The sequence below is a fragment of the Nesoenas mayeri genome (genome assembly GCF_963082525.1).
Source record: "Nesoenas mayeri genome assembly, chromosome: 8".
Lineage (NCBI taxonomy): Eukaryota > Metazoa > Chordata > Aves > Columbiformes > Columbidae > Nesoenas > Nesoenas mayeri.
In genome coordinates, this window is record NC_137554.1 from 31,549,029 (window position 1) to 31,576,591 (window position 27,563).

The 27,563-nt window shown below is 62.3% G+C and overlaps 1 protein-coding gene and 1 long non-coding RNA gene across 3 annotated transcripts in view; one reads left to right on the top strand and one right to left on the bottom strand.

Moving 5' to 3' along the window:
- On the bottom strand, positions 1–17,576 carry SLC6A9 (solute carrier family 6 member 9). 2 transcript variants are annotated; one of them, XM_080348618.1, is made up of 14 exons: positions 17,437–17,576; positions 14,892–15,032; positions 6,244–6,400; positions 5,961–6,092; positions 4,584–4,836; positions 4,376–4,508; positions 3,895–4,029; positions 3,710–3,813; positions 3,394–3,631; positions 3,173–3,307; positions 2,773–2,872; positions 2,414–2,514; positions 2,047–2,217; positions 1–1,836 (listed from the first exon to the last, which is right to left on the bottom strand). In XM_080348618.1, exons 2-14 carry the CDS (start codon positions 14,919–14,921, stop codon positions 1,624–1,626), a joined length of 1,902 nt encoding a protein of 633 aa, XP_080204744.1. In that variant the 5' UTR covers positions 14,922–15,032; positions 17,437–17,576; the 3' UTR covers positions 1–1,623. The 2 variants fall into 2 exon arrangements, with proteins under 2 accessions (XP_080204744.1, XP_080204745.1); XM_080348619.1 differs by lacking the exons at positions 14,892–15,032; positions 17,437–17,576 and adding an exon at positions 14,391–14,527.
- The window catches only part of LOC308042868, an 18,532-nt gene continuing 7,381 nt past the window's right edge, over positions 16,413–27,563 (top strand). The window contains exons 1-2 of the long non-coding RNA XR_013922427.1: positions 16,413–16,490; positions 19,020–19,083. This is a non-coding gene — a long non-coding RNA (uncharacterized lncRNA). The remainder of the gene's footprint in view (positions 16,491–19,019; positions 19,084–27,563) is intronic.

A 27,563-nucleotide genomic window follows, 5' to 3' on the forward strand; every position in this document is an offset into this window, starting at 1 on the left:
CTCAGGAATATAAATCTCATTAAAATCTAGGATACTTTAGAACTCTACACCGGGAGACACTGGCACAGGCAGCGCTGCCCAGGGACGCGCGCATTATTGCTAACGATTAGAGGTGAAGAGTAGCGGCGTGACACATGGGGCAGGGCACGGGCACCATGCAGGAACCTGCGCCCCTCGCCGCGGCACGGCGGAGGGCTCGGGATGGGGCCGGGGGAGCTGGAACGTCCTGCTGGGGCTCAGCGCCCACCACCTGCCACTGCCGTGCCAAGCCGCGCTTTGTCCCTGTGCCAGCCTCGGGGCTGTGCATGGGGAGCACAGGGCTCCGGCTGGGAGGGGAGCAGCAGGGTGGGAAAGGTCCCACCCCACCTACCCCAAATAGATAGCTCCAAGCCCTTTGCCTGGAGCTGGAAGACAGATTTAAAAACCACCCAGCGTTGCCAGTGCATCTTGCTCCACTAATACTGGTTGGGGACTGAGTGTCCTCAGATGGCTCGGAGCGAGCGGGCTGGCACAGCCCTCCATGTCTCCGCTGGTTCCTCTCGCTAGCAGCAGCTGGGGGGGCCAGTCCATCCTGCTCCCCCTTAGCACCATGGAATGTCCCCCCTGCCTGTGCCAGGGCTGCTAGGGAGAGCTGGACCCCGGCCCTGCCCCATCACCCCTCAGCCAGGCTTAAGTGCTCCCCAGCCTCCTGCCCCACCGCAGGGCAGGCAGCAGTGCCAGGCTGTGCCCGCACTGCTCACGGCTGTGCCCGGCTTTGCGGGCAGTGCCTGGTCACCCAGGTGGGTACCCACAGCCCCCAAACAGGGCTGCAGAGTGCTGTGGGGTGGTGGGGTGCATGGGGAGAGGGGGATACCAGCTTGCTGCCTGCACAGCCCTGGGGTACAGTGCATATGTGCGTGCCCACGTGTGCTGCGTGCATGCCCGTCCGTACTGTGTCTGAGAGGGACATGCGCACATGCACGTGTGCTCTAAGTGCTTGTGTCTTGTGCTGTGAGATCCCACTGCCCGTGCAGGCAGCGTGCCCCCATCTCCCTGTCCGCGACCAGTGCCTGGCACTGTCCCTGGCCATGGCCACTCGTGGGACCCTGCAGGCTCTGAGCCACAGCAAGTGCCTACCTGGGCCAAGGGTCCCTACAGTGCCAACCCTCGACATGACAGCCCTGTGCGCATACAGCTTGGGGCAGCCACAGGCAGCCCCTGCGAGCCCCAGCCTTGGTCCCACCCCACACTATCCCCATGGATAGGCCAAGAGGGTGCCCCACGGCAGGGCAGGCTGCCTGGCTGCAGGGGGGCTGGGAGCTGGGGAGCATCCTGCTCCCCCCCATCATGTGCATCCCTTTGGGGCAGAGCCCCTGAAAGTGCCTCTGGCTCCTGCCCTCCCAGGGCTGTGCCCCCTCCTCTCTTGTCCCAGCGTCTCGCACAAAGGTTACCGTAAACACAAGGGTTAACGAACGCCACGGGGGAAGGGGGAGTGGTTAACCGACGAGGAGGTGGGGGTCTCGGGGACTGGCGCTGAGAGCCCCCCGCAGTCCGGTGCGGCCCGGAGCCAGGCTCCGCCAGCGGAAGGTGCGAAAGTGTCACCGCGCGGGAGGGGTTAGAGGGGGTGCAGGGATGGCGGGGGGGTCACAGTCTGGAGTCCTGGCTGTGGGCTGAGCCGTTGCTGCCCTGCACGGAGGAGGCAGCTGCCACCTCGCTCCGGCTCTTCTCCGGTTGCAGAGGCTGCACCTCCAGGTGGGACTCGGTGGAGGGGCTGCATGCTGGGGCGTAGCGCCCACTGCGGTGCTCTGCCAGCGCCGGGCCCCAGTCCTTGCTTGCCTTGGTAGCATTTTTCAAGCGCTAGAGAGGGAGAAGATGGGGATAGGGTTAGCACCTGCCATGCTCCCCTGCCTCAGACTCCCCCAGGGGTGCCCAGAGGTGGGGTGCCTCATGGATGCTGTCTGCACGCAGCTGCTGCAGGATACCCACAACTCCAGTGGGGTGGGGGACAGCCTTGTGGGTAGCCCCAGGTGGGACACGGACAAGGGGGTCTGGCCCCTGGGTACTCACCTCCAGCAGCGTGTCTCCCTCAGAGCAGCACACTTTGTAGATGGCGTAGATGGGGATGCAGATGACGGAGGAAAGCGCCATGAGGAAGCCAATGCTGATGGCCCAGGTGGGATAGACGTAGTCATTGTAGGAGATGGGCTTGTACTGGATGACTGTGAAGACCAGGATGAACTGGGAAGGAACAGACAGGATCAGCCAGTGGGGAGCAGCCAGCCTGCTCTGTGCCCCCCCAACTGCCCCACTCTGCCCATCCCTGCTGCCCCCCTGCAGCCCAGCACCCTCTTCCCAAGGGTGGGCAACTGGGGGCCCAGGTGAGCTCCCGTCCCCCTCCAGCTACAGCCCCATGCCCCATGGTGGCGATGCTCACAAAGATGATGGCAGGTGAGATGAAGCGCCAGCAGATCTGGAAGAAGAGCGGGGGTGGGAAGCCGAGCATCATCTCAATGTCCTTGAAGTAGTTCTGGTGCCCTGTGGGGATATGCGGCCATCAGCCTCAGTGGGACCCCCAGCCCCCTGCCCAGCACCAGCTCCAGACCCTGGTTGGTGGGACCCACCAGGCTGCTCAGGTCATGGCTGCCCTCATTGGCTAATGGCCTTGCATGCCTCAGCCAGTCAGCACACAGGAAACCTCTGATTGGACAGAAGTTAGCATATGTCCCCTCCCCTTCCCTACTGGTTGGCTGGGGCAGCCCTGCCATCTGATTGGCTGTACATGGTTGCACCTACCATAGATGTACATGATGGCCACGCACATGATGCAGGAGATGACAACCAGGGAGAAGCTGGCGGCGTAGTTATCCATCAGCAGGAGCCAGTAGATGCCCGCCTGCAAGAGGGACCCATTGGCACGGCTGGCCTGGTGGTACCAGCACCATCAGCAGGGCAACGGCACAGCAACACACAGCCTGGATACCGCCCTGGTTGGCATGGCAACGCCTGATGCCAGGGTTGGCATGGCGACACTTAGTCTGGCTACCATCTCCACTGTTGGCATGGCAACACCAAGCCTTGGGTGCCACCACCACCACCACCAGCCCAGTCATAGCAACAATGCGGACATGGCTGATAGTGTGACAAGGACACCATGGCAACAACACCCTTTCACCACAGTCCCATGGTCACCTACCTGTGTGGTGAGCGGGACACCCAGCAGGAAGCCCGCCACAGCCACTCCCAGTGTTACAAAGGTCTTCTTGCGGATGATCCACTCGTTGCCCACCTCGTCCACAATGGCCGTGACCAGCGTCTCCAGCAGGCAGAACTGTGTGGGACAGAGGGGGTAGCATGTCACTACCCTGGCCCCACTCTGCCACCCCACCCCACCACAGTGGCCCCACCATGACCTACCTGTGTGCCCAGCCCCAGGAGGATGAGCATGAAGAAGAAGAGGATGGACCAGAGGGGCGAAATGGGAAGCAGGGTGAGGGCTTCAGGGTAGGCAACAAAGGCCAGGCCAGGTCCGTGGTCAGCCACCTTGGAGACATCAACGCCCAGGTGGTTGGCCATGAAGCCCAGGATGGAGAAGATGACGAAGCCAGCATAGACGCTGGTGGCGCAGTTGGTGATGCTGATGATGATGCTGTCCCTGTGGGAAGAGGAGTCAGGGCCAGCAGCAGGGCTGGGGGGCTACAGGGAGACTGGGGGGCCATGGCCAGGCACTTACCGGTAGCAGTTGTTGTGGAACTTGTTGTAGGAGGCCATGGTGATGAGACCGCCCCAGGCACAGCCCAGCGAGTAGAAGATCTGCGAGGCCGCATCACCCCACACCTGCAGCGGTGGGGTGGTCAGCTCCGTGTCCCCCCAGCCCTGTTGTCCCCCTGCCACCCAGCACCCCTCATCCCCACTCACCTTGGCATTGAGGATCCTGTCCCACTGGGGTGTCAGGTAGTACATGATGCCAGTGAGGGCACCCTCCAGTGTGATTCCGCGCACAAAGAGGATGGTGAGCACCACGTAGGGGAAGGTGGCCGTGAAGTACACCACCTGCGGGGAGGCACCTCGGTGGGGCGGGGCCGGATGAGGGGTGTGGCCTGGGGCAGGGGGTGGGGCTATGGATGGGGGAGGGGCTATGGGTATGGGGTGTGGTTATGGTCCAGTGGAGCAATGGACCAGGAGGAGAGGGTATGGTCCAGGGGGAGGGGCTACAGTTGGGAAGGAGGGGCCATGGCCACATGGGAGGAGCTGTGCCCATAAGGGGTGTGTCCAGGTTGAAAGGGGTGTGGCCTTTCCCAGAGTGGGAGGAGCATGCACAGAGCACTGGAGTGCCTAAAATGAGTGGGGCCACATCCAAGCCCAGGGGGTGGGGCCCAGAGGGGGAACCCACTGGTACCTTCCCCGAGGACTTGACACCTTTGATGAGGCAGAGGAAGACGACGACCCAGGAGACGCCGAGGCAGCCCAGGAGGGGCAGCCGCACCTCGCCCAGGTTCCCGATGTCATCAGACAGGTCCAGCACATACCTCCTGTGTGGGGGACAGCTGGTGTCAGCAGGGCCCTGCCACCACCACCTCCCTGTCCACTGTCCCTGTCCCCAGTACCTCCAGTACTCCTCGCTGGGGCTGGTGCGCTTCTGGGTGGCGTTGAAGAAGCGGGTGAGGTTGAGGGCAGCGCGGCTGGAGAGGTTCCCGTCCAGCACCCCCACGCAGTCGGGTGTGTTCCAGGGGTTGCTGCAGTACGTCCAGGGCAGCACAGGCGTCATGGACACAAAGAAGTAGTAGAAGGCAATACAGATCACCACGTTGTAGTAGATCCCGATGTATGTGGACACCACCATCATCCCGTAGCCCACGCCTGGGAACAGCACCGGGGAGGGGTGAGCGGCATGGTGCAGCACAGCACGGGCACGGCGCGCAGCACAGGGGTTGTGGGGGGCGCAGGCAGCATGTGGCGCTGTCGGCAGCCTTGCAGCCACGCTGCTGCTCGGGGCCCGGCTGCAGCACTGGGTGGGGAGCATCGCACAGCTCAGCCCACCGCTGTGCATGGGGTCCTCTGCCTTTGAGGAACCCTGTGGTGCTGAGGGTCCTGTGGGATGCATGGCAACCCACACATGGCCTGCAAGGCTGTAGGCAAACCCTTGGGGTCTGGAGACCTCCTTGGAGAACCACTGGGTGGGGCTCTCTCCTTGCATGGCCACAGTGACTTTAGGGCTGAAGCTACCTGGTGACAGGTGACAGAGACCACACAAGTATGGGGACATGCACCTAGGCTGAACACACCACAGTGCTGAGCATGTAGGAGAGTGTGCATGAGCTGCCCACGCTCAGACTAATGTGAGCACGTCACCTGGCAGGCAGCGTGCAGGTGTGTGTCGGGGAGCCGGCAGCATGGGAGCACACCGATGTGCCAGGAGGTGCATGCAGAGAGGGGCCCAGTCACGGCAGGGCAAGCTCTGAGCACAGCCAGCACCCACGCACACGGGCACAGCACCCACTGCCTGTGGTGCAGGGAGCGGACCACAAGACCATGCCCACAGCCAGTGGGGACACCCACGGTGTGTTCAGGGAACTTCTGCAATAGTGATGCATTGGGGACATGTGTGGCAGGTGCAGGGATGTGTGTGTAATGCCTGCAGTGGATGCCAGTGCGGGGCTGGGGTATGCGCAGATGAGTTGCGTGTGCGGGGACGTGTGTAACGCGCGCAGGGGAGGCTGGGCGGGCGGCGCGCACAGAGCAGCGCGGCACTGCGTGGGTGTGTGCCCAGGGGACCTGTGCAATGCAGGCAGTGATGCGTGTGCAAGGCGTACGTGTGCAAGGTGTGCGGGGCTGTGCGAGCCACAGGTGCCTGTGCAGGGCCATGCGATGTGCCAGGGGGGTGCGTGCAGGGGACACACAGGGTGTGTGGGGGCCAGACCATGTGGCTGTGCTGGCAGGCACCCAGTGCCAGTGTGTGCTGGTGGGGACGGGCAGCCCCTTACCTTTGAACATGGGGCTGACCCTCCAGACGCCGAGACAGCCCTGGCTGGCAAACTGCCCGAAGGAGAGTTCCATGAAGAAGAGGGGGATGCCACAAAACACCAGCATGATGAAGTAGGGGAACATGAAGGCACCTGGTGGGCAGGAACGAGAGGGTGAGAGTGGGCAATGACCCCCAGCACGGCTGTGCCCCCCACATCTGGCATGTGGGGCCAGCAAGCACTGGATGGGGCCAGGCACACACCCCCACCCCTGCCCAGGGACACCTGGCCCCCTGACACCCACCTCCCCCATTGCGGTAGCAGAGGTATGGGAAGCGCCAGACGTTGCCCAGCCCCACGGCGTAGCCCACGCTGGTCAGCACAAACTCGATCTGGTTGCCCCAGTTGCCACGCTTGACGCTCTTGTCCTGCTTGCCCCGCTCCCCGGGCACGGCGCCGTTCTGCAGAGAGATGCCACAGGGGGAGTCAACTGGGGAGCCCCCTGACAGTCCCATCGGAGGGGCGACGGCTGCTGAGCAGGGCAGAGTGGTCCCCCACATCCTGCCCCATCCCTCCCCCATGCCAGCCCCCCACCCCACCATGCACAGGCAGTGCCAAGGAAGGGGGAGGGCAGCGCTGGCAGCCCCCCCCGCGATGAATAGCTTTGCCTGGAGTCGGGCTGCAGCGAAGGAAGAGCCTGCAACTCATACAAAGCAGGTCCAGGCGTCGGAGCACAAAGGAGCCTCTGTTCCTGTGCCCCCCCTCCCCACAGCCAGCAAGAGAGAGGCCTCTCTGGGTGGTCACTGCCCATGGCTGGGGGAGAATGGTGGGACCCCCGGGGTGAAACAGGGCCCCCCCTCAATGGGGAGCAGGGTGCAGTGACTAGAGCAGGCTGGGTGTCCCCCAGGAAAGGCATCCTGCCACAACCAGGGTCCTGCTGCCGGCTCAGTGCCCAGGGAGAGCACTGTGCTCGGGGCAGTGCAGGGGGGGTCCCGTGCAGGTGGGTCCCCTGGGGACAGCCCGAGCACCCAGCTGTCTCTCACCACAGGGAACCTGGTCGGGGCTGGATGGGGACAAGAAAGGGTGCTTTGTGCAGGCTGCCACACAATGTGAGCTCACACCGGGGACGACAACAACAACAACGAGGACAGGCACCCGTCACCCCCGGCGGAGATGGCACCCATCACCCCATGGCCCTGTCCCAGCACGGCCCCGGGCTCACACTAATGTCCTGCCTAGATACTGTCAAGCTCTGGCAAGTTGAGCTGAGAGCAGACGGCATTTTGGGGTGCTGTAGGCGCCCCAAGCCCTCCCATCCCCACCCGAGGCCAAATGACGGGTGGACGGGATGAGGGTGCTGGTCAGTCCATGGCCCCACAGCACATTTGACCCTGTGGGAGCACCATGGAGTGCCAGCAGCCCTAGGAGGACACTGGAGCTCCATGGTCCCAGTTTCCCCACCACAGACACCCCCATACCCATGCCCACTCATACTGCTCCCCCCCACTACACCCCCCGTCCCACGTGTGCCCCCTGTGATGGCTGATGTGGGCAGTGAGGGGGCCACAAATGGGAGCCGTCGCTTTGGATCTGCTCACGCCGGCGGGGTGCGGGCAGCAGGCGCGGTGCACCTAACCGTATCATTCGATTAGGGCCGGCACAGCCGGGACGTGATGCCCGGCGACTCCAGCACCGCGCTGCCAAACAAAGCCATCTGCTGCAAGCGGGGCCCGCACGCGCCGGGGGCGGTGGGGGGGCTGCCAGGGCGCAGGGCTGGGGGAGAGGGGCGATGCAGGGATCGGTAGGTGCTTTGGGCAGGGTGACAGGGGCTATAGGGGTGATACACTGGTCGTGCCCAGCCAGGGCACTGGCGTGCCCACGCAAGACCCCATGGGCAAAGGCTCTGTCAGAAATGAGCTCACAGCAGCTCTGGGTGCTGGTAGAGTCTCCACAAGGGAGGCTCTTATGGTGGGGTGCTGAAGGAGAACAGGGTTGAGGGGTCTCCAGGATGGGGGAGGACACTGGCACTGTCCCTATGCTGGGGCACACTGCCCGCTCAAGCAGGCTGATCTGATCGGGAAGTCTCTGATTAAGCTGCTCACACTAACGAGGCTCCTTAATGAGCAGAACGGTCAGCAGGAGGGGGGCAGCGCTCCAGCCTCCTTGGCAAAGGGTCTTGTTGGGGGACAACACTGCATGGCCCTGGCTCAGCCTGGAGCCCCAGTGCCCAAAGGAGACCTCATTCTTGTCGCAAAGCCACCCCTCTGCTCAGGTGCCCCCAGCTTGGCTTCAGCCCCGTGCCCAATGGGGCACCCCAGCTTTGAGCCACCTGGCACCAGTGCAACGAGAGCACCAGGCCTCTGCTGCCCCCCCTTCACTTCCCTGCAGCACGGGGCTTCAGCACACTTGTCCCCAGCAAGGGGGCAGCCACATGTGTGCCCATGCGTGCACAAGCATGCACACGTGCGCACACGCTCGCGTGCTCACCCGTCGGCTTGCTACCCATCCCCCCTCTCCCCAAATCTGGGAAGGTTGTCCCGTCCTTTACACTCATTAACCACCCTCCCAACCCCACATGGTAAAAAAAGCAGGGGACACAGAGAACCCAGGCGTCCAGGAAGATGAAACCCACACCCCTGCCCGCTGTGGCGCTGGGACGGAGCTGGGCTGCAAAGGGGAAACCGCACCCCAGCAAGGATGCAGCCTCTGTATGGGTGGGGGTCCCGCTCCCACACCCTAAATTTTACATGCATGTGATCTCATGCAGCTCCAAAGATGCCTGGCTTGGGTGAAAACATTGTGCAAGGGAGGAAGGATGCCCTGGGCACCCCAAATGTACCAAAAGGGGGACAATCGGGGCACCCGGGGCATCCTTCCTCCCCCTTGCCCAGCTCGGCAGAACAGGCATCATCCATCACACCGCCTGGCACCAGAGCCTTTCTCATGCTAAGCAGCATTGCCTTGCACAATGACAGCTTGGCTGGGGTGCCCGGATGCCCCCCACTTCCTGAAGGGGCCCTGATTTATGGCTGGGAAGCTCATGGCGGTGGCGGGTCGATGCTGGCAGGGGATGTCCCCATGGGAGGTATCTCCAACATGGTCACCACCCCGTTTTTCCCCACTCAGACTACCCCATGGAGGTATTTCAGCCCACCAGAAGCTCTCCATAGGACACCGGCTTATACAGCCCCCCTGAGCCAGTGAGGGACCCCCAATTTCTTCCCCAGCCTCCTAATAGGATGTCAGGACTGCTCCAGCAACACAAATGCAAGGTACCAGTCAGCCCCTGATGTCATCAGCCTGATGCCATTGCTCTTCACCATGGTGATGGTGATGCCTTCATAGCTGGGCAAGGCAGGGGCTGCCAGAAGGTATAAACAGATGCTAATTACATCACTTGCCAAAATAGCTGCCTGGGGCAGGAGGACCCCAGCCTGGGGTGGGTGTCCCTGGGCATGAAGGGATGGGGTGACCTGGAGAGCAGTCCCTAGGGACGGGGTGACTTTGAGAGGGGTGTCCCAGGTGCCTCCACTGTCCCACCACAGCTCCTAGGTGCTGAAGTGGGGGGTGTCCCATAATCAGCCCCCACATTCCCTGCCCCTGGCACATGGAGTGCTGAACCCAGAAGTGCCAGCCCCAGGCCAGAAGCTGTCTTGCCCTGCCAGCCTACCCATCCTGGCTCTGCCAGCCCCACGGGCACATCCCACCCATCCCTGACTCTCTCGGTGGTGCCCAGCACCGTGTGTGCCACTGACTCAGTGCAACAGAGGCAAGGGGCATAGGCATCCAGCATGGCATGGGTGGTGGCAGGATGGGTGCCAGGATGGGCATAGGCAAAGGGGCACTCCCAGGGCCAGGTGGATGCAGTGCTGAGGGGTGTGTCTAAATCTCAGGACTCCCCAGCAGTGCTACACAGCTCTGACCATACCCTGAGCACGCTCTGGCACCCACCCGCAGCAGCACCGGCCCAGCCCAAGGTGCCACGTGGAGCCGGGGCAAGCTTCGATATTCCTTGCTGTGCTGATAGCCGTGAAATGGGGTAGAGGAGGGTAAAAAAAGGAGAGGATATACACCAAACTCTGCCCCTGTAGTAATGAGCAAGGCAAAGGGGTGCTGTGTACCCCTCTTGCAATTAGTAGGTTCCAGAGTTAACAAACAACTGTCAGACAAGCTCTTCTCACTCCCAACACAACTGAGGCTATGGAGGGTCTTGGTGCAATGCTGTGCCCTCTCTCCCCCACGGCACCCCACATCCCTGGCTGTGGGACTTCGGGCTGCCTCCTCAGCGTCCCACAGCACAGAGCCGCAACTGTGCCTCGGTCCCGCAGAGCCATCGCCCCAGAGCTGGCACAAAGGGACTTGGAGAGCCACGGCAGTGGGGGGACGGCACTGGTATGGCTGCCGTCCAGCCCGGCCCCTGCTCTGCCCCTCCCCGGCCCCGCTCTCACCTCCCCACTGACCTGCCGAGGGGGCCGGGGGGGGCCCAGCTGCCTGTGGCTGCCATCCGGGGGGCCAGACTGGCCGGCTCGGCTAATCCTCAGCTTCATTGGCACCTTGAGCTCCGGCGCAGCAGCCACACGCCCGCCTCCCCCCGCCCGCTGCCTCTGGTGCTTGGCACCACTTCCCGCTTGCCTCCCGGCCAGGCTCAGCCCCTCACCGCCCGCCCTGCTGTGGCACAAGTGTCCCACCACGCCACCCACCCCAGTGCCATCCCTGCCTGCCTCATGCCACAGGGACCCCCGTGCCTCAGTTTCCCCCCAACAAGCCGCGTCCTCACGAGGCAGGTGCCCCCCCCTGCATCAGGCGCAGGCAGGGCAGGCTGTGCAGCGGGCTGAGCCCCATCCTGCTTAATGAGGCCTCATTAGCTGGGTCCAGCTGCTCAAAGCTCTGCACGCTCCGGTGGGCAGCACTGCCCTCCCCATGGGCACTGCTGCCCGTCTGGCTGGGGCAGGGACCTGTATTTGGAGCATGGCAGAGAGCCCTGTCCCCTCAGTGCCCCCCATTCCCACACCCCAATGCCCACAGCCCCACACATGCATTCCTGCCACTATGCCCATCACACACGTAGCCGTCTGGCCCCACATACCCGACCCCAACCCAGGGCACTCAAGGGCTGAGGGGACTGGGCATGGCCCTGTTGGGGGATGGGGGTGCAGGGACAAGCCTGGCACACCCCCAGCTTGGTGCCATGCTACTTCACTCTGATGTCATACCACTGGTGACATCATGAGGTCTCCATGGCAACCCTCGCAAGGTCACTGCCCTGCAGGGGACCATCTGGCTAGCAGGAGGGCTGTGCCACGACCCCCATGCCGTCCAGCCACCCTACAGCCTTCCCACTCAACCCCTTGCCAGTGTGGGGTGGGACCCTGGTGGGGTGCTGTATCCCATGGGAAGGTGGGCATGGGGTGCTCCTCAGCCAGCCTTGGGGTGCCCCAGCTGCTCTCAGCCCTGCGCCCTGGCTGGGGAGCGCAGCCAAGGCGCCAGCGAGGCGTGATGGCACACCGAGGGTGGGGGGGACGGGCCGGCGCTTTCGGGCAACCATCTGGGGTCCGGGCAGCGGTGGCCGTGGGCGCACACGTGAACATCACACGTGTGCGGGGCGGGCGCTCAGCCCCCCACGTGCCAGCACCCAGTGCTTGTCCCCATCCCCTCCTGCATCAGTCACTTGTCAGTTCGGGATGTGACCCATTCATGAGATGGCAGCACCCAACTGTGGCCCCTGGGATGCATGCAAACCCAGAACCACCCCACACTGTGGCAGCTCCAGTGAGCCTAGCCCTCCCAGCTCAACCTCTAGCCCTGCCCCACATGCAGCCATGTGCCCCCCATACCTCAAGACCCCACAAGATGCCCACACAAGAACCTCTTCCTGCCCCGGTTTGGCTGCACCACCTTGGCTGGGCCACCTGCGTGCCATCATCAAACACCCTGCCCTGGGCACGCTGCTCCCCATGCCCCCCAGCAGCCTGGGCAATGACCCGCCGCCCCATCCCAGGGATGCTGGGCTGTGTGCCAGCCCATGGGAGCACAGCCCTGCTCTCCTGGCAGCCTGGCCGGCGGGCAGAGGGGACTGCCAGCCCCACAGGGACATGCTGCTGGAAATGAAGGGCCCCCAGCGGGACCCTGACCTCCCCTGGCACCCCATTCTCTAGCCCAGATGGCTGGCAGTGCTGGGGCCACACCAGCGAGGCAGGGGTGCTGGACACATTTGGGGTGGCTGTGGGTCTCCTAGTCCCCGCCACCTCATCCCCAAGCAGGGCTGCACAGACGATGCCCACAGACCTGCCCCAATGCCACCATCCCCTTGCCGGGCTCTTCCCGCCGGGACTGCCTTTCTCTGGCCCCATTCTCCAGGGCAGACATGATTCTCCTGGGGCGTTCAGGCAGAATAATCCCCCGCCAGCCCCCCCATTGCTGCCCCTTGGTATTCCGTGAAGGGCTCCTGCAGCCAAGAGTCACTTCCGCAGCTCCGCTGGCCCCCATGCCCGCGGCACCACACTGCTGGGGGTGTCTGGGACAGGCAGGGCCCCCTCGCCCTTAATCCCTGACAACATGGTGGGAGTGGTGCCCCTGTGTCTGCCTGGGGTGGGCTGGGGCAATGGTAGGAGCCCAGCTGAGCTGGGCACCCGGCTGTGGCCAAAAGCTGCCCGGTTGTGCCAGACAAGGCAGCTCCAGGAGTCAGGAGCCGCTGGCACTGCTGGAGCCCAAACAAAGTGCCCTGAGGAGGACAAAACAAAATGTCCTTAAAAGCAAAGGGAGGGAGAGGCTGTCAGACCCTCCCCGCTCCCGTGTGGCCCCACAGGGAGCCCCTGCCTGACCACACAGGGACTGATCCAGCTCCTGGAGCTGGCCTGAACCCTGTTGGGCATCCACTGGGTTTTGGGGGGACAGGAGGGTGCCCTGTTCACTCTCCTGCCTGTGGCTTTGAAGCAAGCATGCAGAGCTTCCCAGGTGCATCCACAAAATGCAGAGGCTGCAAAAGCAGGACACGACACTCTCATCACATCATCACTGAGGCACAGCTTCATGTCACCCAGCTGCTGCCTCTGTCACCCCTGTCTCTCTCCAGGCAGGACACAGAAGGCACTCCAAGCCCCACCATAAACCTGCCCAGCCCCAGAGGCTGCACACACACCCCTGGGCAGCGGCTGTGCCACAGGAGGTTAGCTGGACTGGGAGCTCTGGCAGCAGGAGCTGCACCTGCAGTCAGGGATGAGAGGGCAGGTAGGGACAACTGGGTAGGTACGAACTGTGCTTTATCAGGTGTCCGGCACGGCACTGGTGGCAGTCCAAGGAGATTAGCTCCCTTCCCCAGTGACCCAGGTAGCACAGTAGCCAACACCCATCCTGCCACAGCTCCTTCTGAGGGTCTTGCAGCTGGTGTGGTGCAGGGATGTTCCAGGAGCCGGGATGCTCTCACGGGGACCTGCCTTCTTCCTCACAGCCCTGCATCAGTCCCCCAGCACCCCTCCATGCAGAGGTGTCCCCTTGACCCACAAAAAGTGGAGCCACAGGCAGAGGGCTGTGAGCCAGGGCAACCCCCACAGTATGTGCCAGATCCTGTGGTGCCCTGTCCATCCCCACCTCTCCACATGCCCCGGCCCTAGGGTGGGCTGCTTAGGTACATCTGAGAAGCAAATTAAAGACTGATTTGGAACAGATGAGCACTCCCACACCTGTCTCCCTGCCACAGGTGCCAGGCTTGGCCATCACACCGGTGTGACACCGGCTGTTCCAGCCAGGGCAGGGATGCAGCGGCAGCATGGATCCACAGCAAACACCTCAGACATGCAGGGTCGTATCACTGTGACAGACCCCTGACTGAGCCCAGATACATCCCTGTTCCCAGCCAAGAGCTTCTCCTGGAGAAATCTGCCTTCTCATCCCACCAGCCACCCTGACCACGCTAGGCTGCCCGCTGTGGGCAGGACGGGTGCTGTGCTCCCCGCTGCAGGCACAACAAGCGGGGCCACGCTGGGACACGCAAGCGGAGGAGCCGCAAGCATGCTGGAAGTGCCTGCTGGAGCATGCCGCTCCCCTGGCTCTTGGCTTCCCAGGGAAGTCCTGGCTCCCTGCCCTCTGGCTGGAGCGTGCAGCTATTTCAGGAAGCCCCCCGGGAAGGGGAGGGCCCAGTGATTGTGTTGGTCCCAGCGTTCAGCTCCCATCCATTGGGAAAAAGGGAACAGCGGAGCCCAGCCCGGGCTCACCTACCCAGCACAGCACAGGAGCCCAACAAGGGAACCCAAGCTTGGGGCTCCCAAACCACACACTGCAACAGCAGAGCTACCATAAGCATGGGGCCATCACAGCCCTCCAAAGAGGATGCACACTGAGTACATCCCGCATCTACTCAGGGCACCCAAGTCGTCCCTGACACAGGCAAATGCAGGGCAGCATTCAGCGTCCTGCGACACACTGCTTGGAAGGACAGAGGGTCAGGAACCCTACCTGTGCCTGGAAAAACCCGGCTCTGCCCACACACCATCCTACCAGCGCAGTCCAAGAGAGCCCAACAGATGGAGGCTGAGGGGAAGCAATCACACACCATGCCCCTCTGGGGGCACCCAGCACAGAGAGGCGCCCACACCCTTTGCCGAGAGCAGGTGGAGGAGAAGCCTGGCCGGGGCTTTCTCATCTTTGTTGCCCGCCCAGAGAGCTGGGGCAAGTGATAAGGCCAGGCAAAGCGCCTGAGATGGGCGATAGCATCTCCAGGCACGGCAACACACCGCACCCAGGGAGCCTCACACTGCAGGCTCAGGGTGAGCGGCAGCCAGTGCCTGCCCATGGTCATCATGCTGCGAGAGCACGGGGGTGGCACAAGCCCGGACAGGGGTTCCACAGTGACACCAAGCCCTACAGGAGCCCAGGTGTTCTGCTCCCTGCACCGGGTGCTCTAGGTCCCCAGAGCAGTGACCCACACTAGCCCAGTCCTCACACCCCGGCACTTACCAGCAGCCCCTCGCTGCACTTATCGGCCATCCCTGGAGGCTGGAGTATGGTGCTGGCTGCCCGCTGTGGGGTGCCTCGACTGCCCACTCTCTGTCACGCTGGTTGCACCACTGGTACACTTCAATCCACCGTCACAGCAAGCTGGGCAGGGGAAGAGAGACATCAAGAGAGACATGACTGGTGGGATGGGCACATCCCTGCTCCGAGCCTCCCCCTTCCTCCAAGATGCAGGGAGCTGTGCCAGGCGGGTTGTTCCCCTGTACCTGCCCACAGGCACACAGCGGTGGGGCTGGCGACAGATGCAAGACCTGGCGCTGGGTGGACTGGCAATGATGTCTCTTCCTGCTGGCTCCCACCCTCTCCAGAACCTCTGAACCTCCGGTACCCACTCAAGTGGCACCTCCCAGACGTCTTCCAAGAAGCAGTTAAAGATTTACCCAGTGTGGAGAGACGACCTTGCAGGCAGCTGGCTGCCACCTCCCAGCAGGTGGGTGTTGGGGGCCGTGGGCAGGAGCCGGGGTCCCGCGAGCTCTCCCCCAGTGAGAGCTGGAGCCGAAATGGCTGCAGTACACGGCAGTGCCGGGACTGGGCACTGAGCAGAGCCAGCTCAGGGCTCAGCTGCCGCGCAGGACACAGATGGGAAACGATTGCCTTCTGCCCCGGTGCATCGCATGCACGTGCTGTGCAGGGGGGCTGAGCCACTGCGCTCTGCCAGGCGCCAGGTGCTGCTGGACAAGGCATGGGCATGGGCAGCCACCTCTCCTGCCCTTACCCCTGCCCCAGCCTGGGGCTGCTGGAGGCCCCAGGGAAGTTCTGGGACCTCACCACACCAAGAGGGACAGTCGCTCTGGTGAAACACCAGTTTGCTTGTCTGTGTGACAGTGCCAGTGTTTGCAAATCCTACACTAGCATTTGGTGTCCTTACTGGCTGGGGAACAACCCCCGACCCCCACCAAGGGTCCCCAAACACTTCCACCACCACCGCTGAGCACTACAGGGCCCATCCCAGGCTGCCAGGGGTCTGGAGTGATTGGCAGAGGGGCATGAGGCTCTGAAGCTGTGGGGAGGAAGCATGAGTGGGTGGTGGAGATAAAAAGCAGGAGGCCAGAGGATGCTGGACAAGCCCCCAGCCCCAGCAACAGCCTCTTAGTGCAGGCAGGCTGCAACCAGCAGATACGACAACGTCCCACCGCCAAACTCCTCCCCAAGAGCAGTTGCATTTCTAAGGGGAGCTGAGATGTCACTGCCACAAGCCTGGCTCCTTGCATTGCACAGGGACCTCTCAGAGGTGTGAGATGTAGGGCTGGCAGCCAGACCTCCTCCTCACCACACACATATTGCCAGTCAGACAAAAGATGCCAGCCTGGTAGCTCTGGCCCTGCGTTCAGCGCAGGGATGCATCCTGTGCCCTGTGAGAGGACAGCGCCTAAAGGGATGGGCCGCCCCTCCCTTCAAGGTCTGCCAGGCACTGATAAGGCTGCGTGCCTGCATCGTGCTGCTGGCTTCATCTCCCAGCCTGCCAAGGAGTCGAGTGTGCAAGGTGCAGGGGAGTATGGATGCAGGGATGCCCGAGGCTGCAGCATCCCCTGGGACAGCCAGGTAGGGATGGGGATGCAACACATGGGTGCTAGAGGGTGGCTCTCCCAGAGGTGCAGGATGCCACGACAGCTCAGAGGGCAGGGCAGCTTGTACCTAGATGGGATGGGTGGCATCGTGGAAGTGGGGACACCTGGGCACCCACGGGATCTCCCAGCTGGGGTGATACATCCCGGCAGGGAATGCAGCCCATAGCACCCAGGGGAAGACCACGGATGCCTGGCCGCAGGATGGAGCTCCCCCATCCCCTCGCATCGGCGGGCGGTCCGGGACGCCGTTGCAGCCGCTGCCACCTGCGAAGCCATTTCGTCTGCCAGCATCCACCGTACCCGCCGCAGCCGGGGCTCCCCGGTACCCATGGGAGGCGGGCAGCGGGCTGGGTTGCTGCCGCCCTGCCCCCTCCCCGCCGAGGAGGCTCCGGCCGCAAACCCGCGGTCAGCTCCACCGCAACGCGCCCGGCACCCCCCGTCGCCGCCGCCCGGTGCAGCACGGCGGCGGGGGGGCTCGGTTACATCAGCCGCCACGTGGTGGCTGCTCCGCCGCCCCGCCCCGGTACATGCCGGTGGAAAATTACCGCCAGTCCCGCCGCCCCGGCACCGGGCCGGGCCGCCCCGGTCCCCATCGCCCCCCTCGGGTGCATCGGCGGGCGGGCGCGCTCTGCCCGCCGCGTCTCCGCGCTCCCTCGTTACCGCACCGCCGCGCCGGGAGAGCAACAGATGCGGGACCGCCCCGCATCCCGCTTCCGCCGCCGTCCTGGCGGGGGGGCACCTCCCAGTGCCATTGCCGGTGTCGTTTCTGGTGTCGCTCTCGATGGTCCCGTCTCCACCGCCCCGGAGCCCCTCGCCGCCCCCGTCCCCTCCCCGGTAGCACCCTTCCTCCCCGCCCCGGTCCTCCCGCGGCTGCCGGCCGGGCCGAGCACCCGGTGCCGGCGGAGGTGCGAACCTCTTACCGTGCCCATGCCGCCGCCTGGCCCCTCCCGCCGCGCTGGGTGGGCCCGCAAGGGCGCCGCCCCGCCGTGCCCGGCCCGCTGTCGGTACCGGTACCGGTGCCGGTGCTGTGCCAGGCCGGGAGCCGCCGCCGCCGGTGCTGCCGAGTTAATGAAAGTTTGGAGGTCGGTGGGGGCTGGCACCGCCTCTCGCCCCCGCCGCCGCGCTCCGCCCCCCGCACCGCCACGCTCCCCAGCGCCCCGCTCCGGTACCCGCACCCGCACCGGGGTCTCGGGCACCGCCGGGCACTGCGGGGACTCGCAGGGCAAGAGAGCGCAACCGGCACATGCGGGCACACGTGGTACACAGGCACACGCGTGGGCACACGGCACACAGGGCTCACATGGGCACGCTGCACACACGAGTGTGCACGGGGAGATGTGGGCACACACGGGCACACCCTCCACTTGGCAGACTTGGGCACACACATAACATACTTGGCACACATGGGCACTTGCAGCCCACAGGCATGCGGACACCCAGGGGCACGTTCGGGCTCGCACAGGCATATAGAACATGCGAACATATATGGGACATGTAGTCACACACAGGCTCATATAGGCACATGTGCACTCGCACGCACGTTTTGACACAGACAGAAACACCGCACACAGCATGCACACGCACAGATTCAGACCACCAGGGCACAGCACCATGACAAACCCGCGCAGAGGACTGCCTGCAGGCCCCGGCCAGGAAGAGTGAGTTTAGTGTTGTACATGTGTATGCATGTGTGTGGCTTTCGCACACGAGTGGGTCCACATGCACACAGTTATGTATCCATGCATGTGCATACTGCAGCGAGATTGCTGGCACATGTACATGTGTATGCATGCAAATCTGTACATTTATACCTATGTATTTAGGTGTGTGTTTATGTTTGTGTACACATGTAAATGTGAATGTCTGTTTCTATATGCATACACATGGATGTGGGCATCTACATGTACGTACAAACCTCCATGCCTGTGTACGTCTGTGTACACATGCATGGGTAGATACATACACACGAACTTGAGTGTACCCAAGTGTGGATGTATATACTGATATACACATACTCATAAGTACATATGTGCTTGTGTGCATCCCCATATCCATGTGTGTGCCGCTAGCACACACCCCCGCAGCCCAGGCCAGATGTTTCCAGTAATGCATGATGGGTGCACTGGGGGCCGCCCCTTGCCTGGCCCCTTGCCGAGGCCTCCCCTCTCTCCTCTCCTTCCCCTCCCCGCCCTCCTCTCCCTCCCTTCCCCTCCCTTTTCCTCCCCTTCCCTTGCCTGCACCCCAGCACCCTGCCCTGCCCCCTGGACACCTCCCAGCTCCCAGGGCAAGCTGCACACTGAGGCCTCGGCGTGGCTGTGAGGTGCAGCAGGAGCCTTTCGCCCCACAGCTCAGCACCTCAAGTGCATCAATAGCACAACCTTTCCCACATCCCATTGGGTGCTCTCTGGTCCTGACCACCTCTGCAACCCCACATCTCATGCCAGGGCTGACCTCATGGAGCTCCACCCAATTTGGGGACCATCCCTTACCTGTCTTTCCACAGATCCCCGTTGTCCCTAAGGTTTTCTGCCTGATTAAGAGAATCCTCAGCCCTGGATGGAGTGGAGGTAAGGGCCCCAGGGATGTCTGGCCAGCTACCGTGGGCTGTATCGCTGCAGAGTCGACAGGGTGCTGGGCTGCAGGATGAGAGACGGCGCCGGCGCACACCCTTGCTGACACTGCTTTCGTTTTGCAAGTAAAGCCGGAGTCAGGGCACCCACAGCAGGAAGGGGAAGGCAGCAGTGAAACCAGCCGGTGCTTGGGTTTTCCCACACCCTCCCAGCACCCGTGCATGGCTGCTCAGCACCAGGAGCCAGGCTGCTTGCTAGCACCCTCGCTCCCAGCTGCACATGGCCTCACGCCCCAGCCTGCAACCCAAATCCAGCACCCAGCACCTGAATCCAGAATTCCACACCCAGCATCCCAAATCCAGCATCCCACGCCCAGCATCCTGCGTCAGAGCCAGAAGCCAGCTGCAACCCACACCCCTGCCCCAGGGTCTGGGCTTTGGAGAGGAGCTGTCAGCTGCGGAGTTGCAGAGTTGACCCTCAAGGGATGGATTTCTATGGCTGAAACTCATGCTTTCTATCCCCCTCCTTTCCTGTGCATCTCCTCTGTGCACTCTCCCATGCCTCAAATTGGGGAAACAGAAGGACGGGCACCACAGCCTCTGGCAGGTCAGCGAGGGACTGCTCCTTGCCCCCCCCAGCCTCCAAGGTGCTGCAGTGCCCTTACAGCACCCTACACCTGGGTGTAAACACCTCCTCCCCAGGAGCCTGGGTGCTTCACACACTTGTGGCTTTGGCCATGGTCCTGCTATGCTGGTCAGGAATTCCCCGGTGTCTCATGGTGCCCAGAGCCACAGCAGGGGCAGAGGCCAAACAAGGTCCGTGGGGTGGGAGGCTGCAGTGCCACAGGGGTGTGGGATGGGTGCAAGCCTCCAGCCTGTGCTGGTGCTGCCTTCAACCATCTCTCCCCATCATCCCCCCATTCCCTATTTTGGGCCACCCAACTCCTTCCCTCCTTGCCATACCTCCTCTAGGCTAGCAGGTGTCACAGAGCCCCCAAGTCCCTGCAGGTGGTGGGGGTGATGCCACAGCACCTCTTCCCCAGTGCCATTCGAATCTGTGGGACTAGTGGCTTCCCCTCCTGAAGACAGCTGCAGTGACCTCATGGCAGCTGTGGCATCTCTGTGGGGGACACAGGTCAGCACATGGATGGCATCGCAGCCTCGGCAGCACAGCGTCTCCTCTCCCATCTCCATGGGTGCTGTTGCCTGGGAAACTGCCAGCAAGACGGGCAGGGATCCAGAGAGATGAAGGGTGGGGAGGAAATGCCAGCTCCCAGCACCTGAGAGCGGGCTGGGCCAGCTGAAACACTAGGGATCTCCGGAGATTTCATGTGTGGCAGGACTGCAGCATGGGTCTGTGGTGAATCCCGAGTGCTCGGAGCCCTGGTGCGGTCCAGAGCTTGTCCTTGAGGTTGTGGATACACCAAATGCAGTGGGATTTAATGCTGTCTCCCTCAGGCACCCAGCATGGGGACTGGCTGTGCACCTCTCTGGAGGGACTCGGGAATTGTGTCCCAACTTGCTTCCCAAGCACTGTGAGCCCCAGTGCAGCCGGGTCTGGATTTGGCCCTGAGGCCTCCCTGCTGGCAGGATGCTGTGTGCAGAGCTGGGTGCTCCTTGCCCTGGATCACACCCAGTGATTGTGTGTGTCCTGGTGCGGGAGGCAGAGGGAGGGCAAAGTCCAGCATTGGCATGATGGTACTTCACCAAAATCTTTTAAACCAGCTTATCAAAAGCAGCTTCCAGCTCCTCAGGCTGCAGGCCAGCTCCTGAGGGGACTGGGCTGCCTGTCGAGCTGCAGAGACTGGGGGACCACGTGCTCTGGGGTGACCCTTGTCCCAGTCATCCAGCTTCCCACCTCAGCACTGGAGCCCAGAGAGGGAGTGGGCTGGCAGGAAACACCCACTGTCATCGGGATGGGGAGATGGAGGTAGAAGTCCCCACACATGCTGGATATGCCCTCTCTGGGGACAGCATTATCAGGAAGGACCCTGCAATGTGGAATGGGAAGCTCCAGGCAAGAGGCATGAGCTTGTGTTTTGCCCTTCTAGCTTTCTCTTTCATTTCTCCCCAGCATGTCTTCCTCATCCTTCCCAGCATAGGAAGAGAGGAAGTGGTCCATGACAGCATGTCATTTCCCTCCCCATGGCTCCCATGATGGTATAAGAGCACTTGGAAAGCCCCCCAAACTGTCCCTGATTTGCCAGCAATTTGAAGCCATGTCATGAGAGCCCCTTTGCTCCCTAGCAAAGACCTGGTATGGTTGCAATGCCATGTGGCAGTGCCATACTCCTGCCCTGGCACACCCCTGCATCCCAGGACCCCTGTCCCTGCTGTGCTGAGAGCTGCCCCTCTCACCCAGTTCCAGGCTTGGTTCCCCCCCAGGTCCTGCCGTGCCCCTGCCCGGGGCTTTGCCAGCAGCTCACACCCCCTCTGGCTCCCCGTTTTAGCTGGGCAAGTGCCAGGGTGGGTGGGTGGTGTCAGCCATGGGAGGAGATTCTGTGGGCATCGTTGCTCCCAGCCACAGGGATCGGCGACACCAGCAGCACAGGCACAGCTCCTGGGGACTTTCCACTTTGGTGCCCACTAGTGGCACAGGAAAAGTCCCTCGTGGAGCATCCAGCCAGCCTGGAGGAAGCTCTGGCTTGGATGGACAGTCAGATGGGTGGGCAAACCCACAGTGTCCCACGGCAGTGGCTGCAGGGGATGAAGCTGGGCTGCCGCACTGCCCTGTGCTGGCCCCCTGCAGCCTGCCTCAGCAGCACTCACACGGCACCCAGCTCGCAGCGCAGGGCTTGTGTTTGACACTGGAGACGTGTGGCTGGCAGGGACAGCCTTGAGTGCAGACAAGGGCTCCGAGGCTGGGAGCTCATACTTCAGCTGCAGGTCCTGAGGCTGTTGTTCCTCCCTCTGCCCTGGTTGCACCTGTCTGGGAGGCACAGAACTGTCTGGATGAGTTTAGCTTCATCCATGTCAGCTCTGCTCTGGGCTGCCTCATCCCTGGGATGTGGCTCTCCTCTGGGTGCAAGGGGCAGAGGGGTGCTGGGGACCTTGTGGGAAGTGTGTGCATCTCCCCTAATGCTGGCCAGGACAGTACCCAGGTCCCTGCCCCAGTGCAGGCTCTGTGCTGCAGAAAGCAGGACAGCTGGGGTGCCTTGGGCTGCCCAAAATAGCTGTCCCCACTCCCCTCACTGCCTGGCTGCTGGGAGCTATCCCATGACAGTGCCCCACAGACCTGGAGCAGCTGGAGGTGGCTGCCATCCCGCTGCAGCACTCAGCCCACCACCCATGGGCTGCTGACCACTGAGCACCCCAGGCTGGGACAAGCACTGCCCCAGGGACTGTCTCCCACAAGCTCTACCCAGCTCCAGTGCACCCATGGGTGCTCTGCCTGGGGAGGGTGTGCAGCTGCAGCCCCGAGGCTCTGCAAACACAGCGTTGCCCCTGGACAGGGATAGCTGGTACCCAGAGGCTGGGCAGGGCTTGCAGAGCTGCTTCCAGCTCCTGTTGCAACTTGGCAGCCAGCCACTTGCTGCGGGGTGTTCCCCCAACCCTATCCCTGTTCCTGTCCCCATTTCTGCTACACCACGAGCCAGCCATACACAGGGACCAGGTTCACATCTCTCTGCTGCTGGCTCCCCCTTCCCAGTCTGGCCAGCCAGCTCTTGGCCCCTGGCAGAAGGGGCTGGTATTACTGCCCTGCCCAGGCCAGTGCCAGGTCCCCTGGAAACAGTGGGCAGGCAGGGACCCCATGGTAAATCAGGTCTGGCTGCTGGAACTGGGCTGGGCAGCATCTGTGGGGTGCAGGGTTGTGGCATTCCCACAGGGAGCGCACGGGGGTGAGGGATAGGGGACAGTGGTTGCACCAGTCCAGGAAAGCAGCAACCAGCACTTGCCCACATATGACATTTGCCAATGCAGGTCCTTGGGGACAGGCTCCAAGCCTGTCTCCTCTGCATCTTTAGGGCAGCAAGGAGGAAGAGGTGCTGCCGGCTGAGCTCACACTGCAGTGCTTCGTCCTGCGTGACACAGGGGTTTCGGTTCCCCTCGGGGCATGCACGTGGTGTAACCATCCATGCCAATGTGTCTCCTCACCCATCCTCCACCATGTCATGCCCCAGACCGTGCTGAAATTCCCCATGGGGAATTCAGCCAGGCATCCCTGAAGCGGGACCGTGGGGGTTGCACAGTGATGATGTGGGGCTGGGCACCCTGGGAAATAGCAGAGCCCCCTGCATCTCTGACACCTCTCTCCAGCCAGGGTGCTGCAAGGTCCTGGCCAGGAGACTATGGTATGCTGAGGAGTTAGTAAACTGCTTAACAGCAAGCCTGAGCAGGGCCAGACCTGTGCTGTGGGCACCTTTTGGCTGCGGGGTAAGCTCAGCCAGGTTAGAAGCCGGGCTGTAGCAGAGGAATCTGCAGGGAGCTCCTACCTGCTCTCTGCCACGTACGTATCTGTGTCTTTAATCTAAAATAGCAAGAAGTTCTCATGGGAGAATCTTACTCTTTGGCAGTAGAAATAGTGAATAACGCTCTTCTAAGAAATTCTGTGATAGCTCAAATGACTAAAATGGGGTAACCCTTTCCACCAACGGGGTCTACATGGTGTGGTGTGTGTGGATCAGAGGTCTGTTTGACACTGTACAGCTCAGGCTTCCTGCATCTGAAAGCATCTTAGTTTATCTGTAGTAGTCTATAGTGTGAGCTCTAACGAATAGCATTTTAAATGACAATGAAAGAATCTGAGTGCCTTTCTCACTGGGATAAAGACAAACCAGCACCTCCTGGTGCAAAACAAACACCAGCTGTGTTTGGAGTGGGGGTCACAGCGTGGGAGAGGGCAGCTGTAGGACTTGGTGGTTGAAGTTCATGGATGACAAGATGGGAAGAATTCCCAGTGCTGGTGGATGTGAGTGCTACTGCTGCTGTCTGCAGGCTCGGCCAGACACAAGCGCTGGGGACCCCCTAAGTGACGGGGGGATCTCCCCAGTGCAGGTGCAGAAGGACAAAGGCAGGGGCACCATGTGGGCACCGCACAGTGGGACCCCACCGTGCCCGGGAAGGATCGCTCCTCTGCCCGCCCGACCCTCTGCTCACCCCCGCTCTGCGGAGGAGACCCCGGGGGACCCGGCGGGTGCTGAGGACCCGCACTCCCATCTCACTGGAGGAGGGGCAGGGGGAGCTGCCCGCCGGAGCGGGGCGATGGAAGCGGACGGGGACGGGTGCCAGGCTGTGCCCCCGCCGCCGGGAGGGCTGGGAAGGGGCCGGGCTCCCTCTGCGGACACCTGCCGCTCACTGCAGCCGCCGGCGAAACAGTCGGGGCCGGATCCTGCCCGGCTCTTGTGACACCCTCAGGGAGACTGTCCCCTGCGGGCAGTGGGGACAGCTCGGCGTGGGTCCCCTGCGCCCCCGCTGCTGGCAGAGACAAGGGCTGTCTCCTCCTGCAGTGCCCCATGCTTTGTGTGTGCCGCTGCTCCCCTGCAGCTGGGCACCCACTGACCCCAGCATTGCCCATGTCGCTGAGGAGAGCTTGCAGGAGCTTGGGGCCTGTAGTGGCTTCGTGTAGTGCTGAGGGGTGACTCCCTTTGGGACCATTCACGGCAGATAAAATCCAGATATCCCTGCACTGTGCTGCTGAGAGCATCTGAAAACAAGCTCTGGAGTGCCCGCGAACACGTATCCTCCAGGCACAACTAGTCTCTGCCATGAACCTTTGCAGCATTTAATGTGACCTGGCAGCAGTAAGGGAAGCAGGGGACAGAGGGGAGAGCTGCAGAAGGCTGGAAGGGATGGGCTAGGCCAGGGGAGCACCCAGGTCCGTGGTCCCCATGAGGTGGGGTAGTATGCTGAGGTGATGAGCATGCAGACACTGTTCACACTGGCCAGCCCTGAGCTCCTGCTGCTCAGAGGTAGAGTTGTTCAGGACTTATTTTGGTCCAAGAGGCAGGGATTTTAGGACAAGCTGGAGCTGAAAGACACAGTGTCAGAGCGGGATGAGGCGCAGCAAATTTATAGGAGAACATGGGGCTGTCTTAACTGTCAAGAGTAATCACAGGCTGGCTGGCATCACATCTGTCCTGGAGAAAAAGGGGAAACTGAGATGGGATCTAATGAATAAAGACTGAATGGGCAGGGCATGTTGCCTTTGCCTCGTGGAAACTTGGCCCCGCCTGTCCAAACCTGTCGGGTCCCTTTTTGAGACAAGGAATTCACTTGATAATAACACTAGGCAGACCAGCAAGTGGTCTAGTGAGATGAGCACAGTGGCACGTCCACACAGCACAGGGCTGCAGGCACTGAGCGATGCTCAGGGGAGCGCCCACAGCACCTCACAGAGGGTCCACGTAAGACATGGAGCAGCCAGGCCTGTGGGTGCCTGGAGGTTGCTTTACACTTCACCAGAGGGCAGGGGCCATGCCAAGCCACTGCTGACCAAGCTCTGCAGACCCAGCCCTGCAGACGACATCATCCAAAGTGGCGAGGACCGAGAGACACATTGAGCAGCTGGAAAGTGCGTGGGAACAACATGCCGAATTTCACCCAAAGCTGGATGGAGGGGAAAAAAGGAGCAGCGGGCCTGGCGGTCAGGGGACAGTGCTACCTTGGTGCTGAGGGACCACAAACCCCGGAGCTCGAAGCGCCAGGGAGCGGTAGGGAGAGCGGCGGGTGTCCCGCTGCCGGCAGAGGGAGGCAGACACCGCGGCGGCGGGGCGGGCGACCAGCGGCTGGAGGGGACAGGGAGACTGCGGAACATGGGGACAGGGGCCAAAACCTGCGGAGCCGGAGTGGCGCAGCGTGTCCCATGGCCCCGGGACTCTCCCAGGCCAACCGTGGCTGAGCTCCGAGCCGTAATTTCAGGACGTAGCCCCGAGGTTGTTTCAGACCCCATAACCAGCACAGCAAAGCCCTGAGCACTGGCATGGGAAGGTACTGGCTTAGCCCAGGGTGCTTTGGGGTGGGGAGATGTAGACTTGCCCCAGTGGCACCGACGTCCTTGCTGCATGGGCATGGAGCCTGTGTCATCACCCTGGGCAGCCCTGTCCCTCCAGGGGTGCTGACCTCATCCTGCCCCCCAGGAGAAGCACTGCCATCCCCACAGCCGTGCTGCTGTACCTTGTGCCCCATGGTGGGTGTTGGTCCTGGATGTCCTGGTCCTGGGGCACATCTGGTGCCACTGGTGCACTCACCACCCGTGCTGATGCTGGCTGTGCTGGGAGCTCCTGCACGGCCGTCAGCACTGGATGGTGCTTGGGTGTGTCCCCAGCTAAATTTAAAGGACTTTGCGGTATAAATATCCTCGGTCACAAATAAACAGAGACACTAGATGTTTACTGGGGCCTTCCTGGCAGCATGTCTCCAGCTCCAGCGTGCTGGGTGCCCTGTGCATTCCCTGCAGTCCTCCCTGGGCTGTCCCCTCTGCTGGCAGTACAGCCAGGTCCTGTGCTGCCCAACAGGGATGGTGGACAGGGTCCTGCCCCAGCTCCACCCCTGCCTGCCCGCCACAAGTGTCCTGGCATCTCTGCTGTGGAACCACCCCATACTGAGACTGACCTGTGCACACCTGGATGCATTTGCCCCCTCCCACACTCAGAAGCTGGGAGCTCTGGGGCTCTGTGGGTGCACCCTGGGAATGAGGGCGTTCTGTAGGATGCACAGCCTCTCTGCGGCTGGTGGGAAGACATCACAGGCAGAGCAACAGCTCTGTGCCCCCACCTGCCCCTATCTCTGTACTCTGGGACAGGCTTTTGGCCAGTTCCTCCCAGTCCTTCCTGGGCTGCCCATTTCCAGCCCCTGTCCCGCACCCTGCACGTCCCAGGGTCTCCCACTGCTCATTTCCACCTGGTCCCAAGCAACCTGCTGGAGCTGTGCTGCATAGCCCTCTGCTGCATGGTTCCCAGCATGGGGTGCCTCCAGCCTGCCTGCCACATACAGGGGCTTGAGCATCCCTCCACGAGAGCCAGCAGCTCCTTGGTGTCTCATGACTGTCCCAGGAGCATGGGCTGAGTTGGGTGGGATGCTCTGATGAGGATGCTGCCTCGAGCAAAGCCCCACTCTGCTGTACCATACCATGCTGTGTGGGTCGGTGGGCATGCTGGACTGACAGTGGGTCGGCCACACCTTGCAGAGGTGTGAAGGAAACCTCTGGCACATTGGCACCTGGTAAAAGGTCACCAGAATTTGCCTGGAGCCAGTCCCCAGCACTGGAAAACTGTTCCTGGCTGGCTCAGATCCGTCCTCATCACCATCTGCAGCCTGGGGTTAATGAGTAGCTCCAGGGTACACAACTGGAGAGCCATTAAACAGCAGTCGAACAAGCCGGGGCTGCCAGCAACACTCAAACAAAGGGGGCTGATTCACTGTTTGCCCTGCAACAATATTTACCATGGCTGGGAGTGAGGGAATGTTTGTGTGGAGCAGGATGGCGGGGCAATACAGGGACCAGCAGGTAAGGGCAGCCGTGCCGGGGAGAGGATCGCA

Coding starts and splice junctions, on each gene's coding strand:
- SLC6A9 (XM_080348618.1), bottom strand. CDS start 14,921: ATGGCCGATAAGTGCAGCGAGGGGCTGCTG. Junction 4,837..5,960: donor GGTCAGCCCCATGTTCAAAG/GTAAGGGGCTGC, acceptor TGCTGTTCCCAG/GCGTGGGCTACGGGATGATG. Junction 1,837..2,046: donor AGGGAGACACGCTGCTGGAG/GTGAGTACCCAG, acceptor CTCCCTCTCTAG/CGCTTGAAAAATGCTACCAA.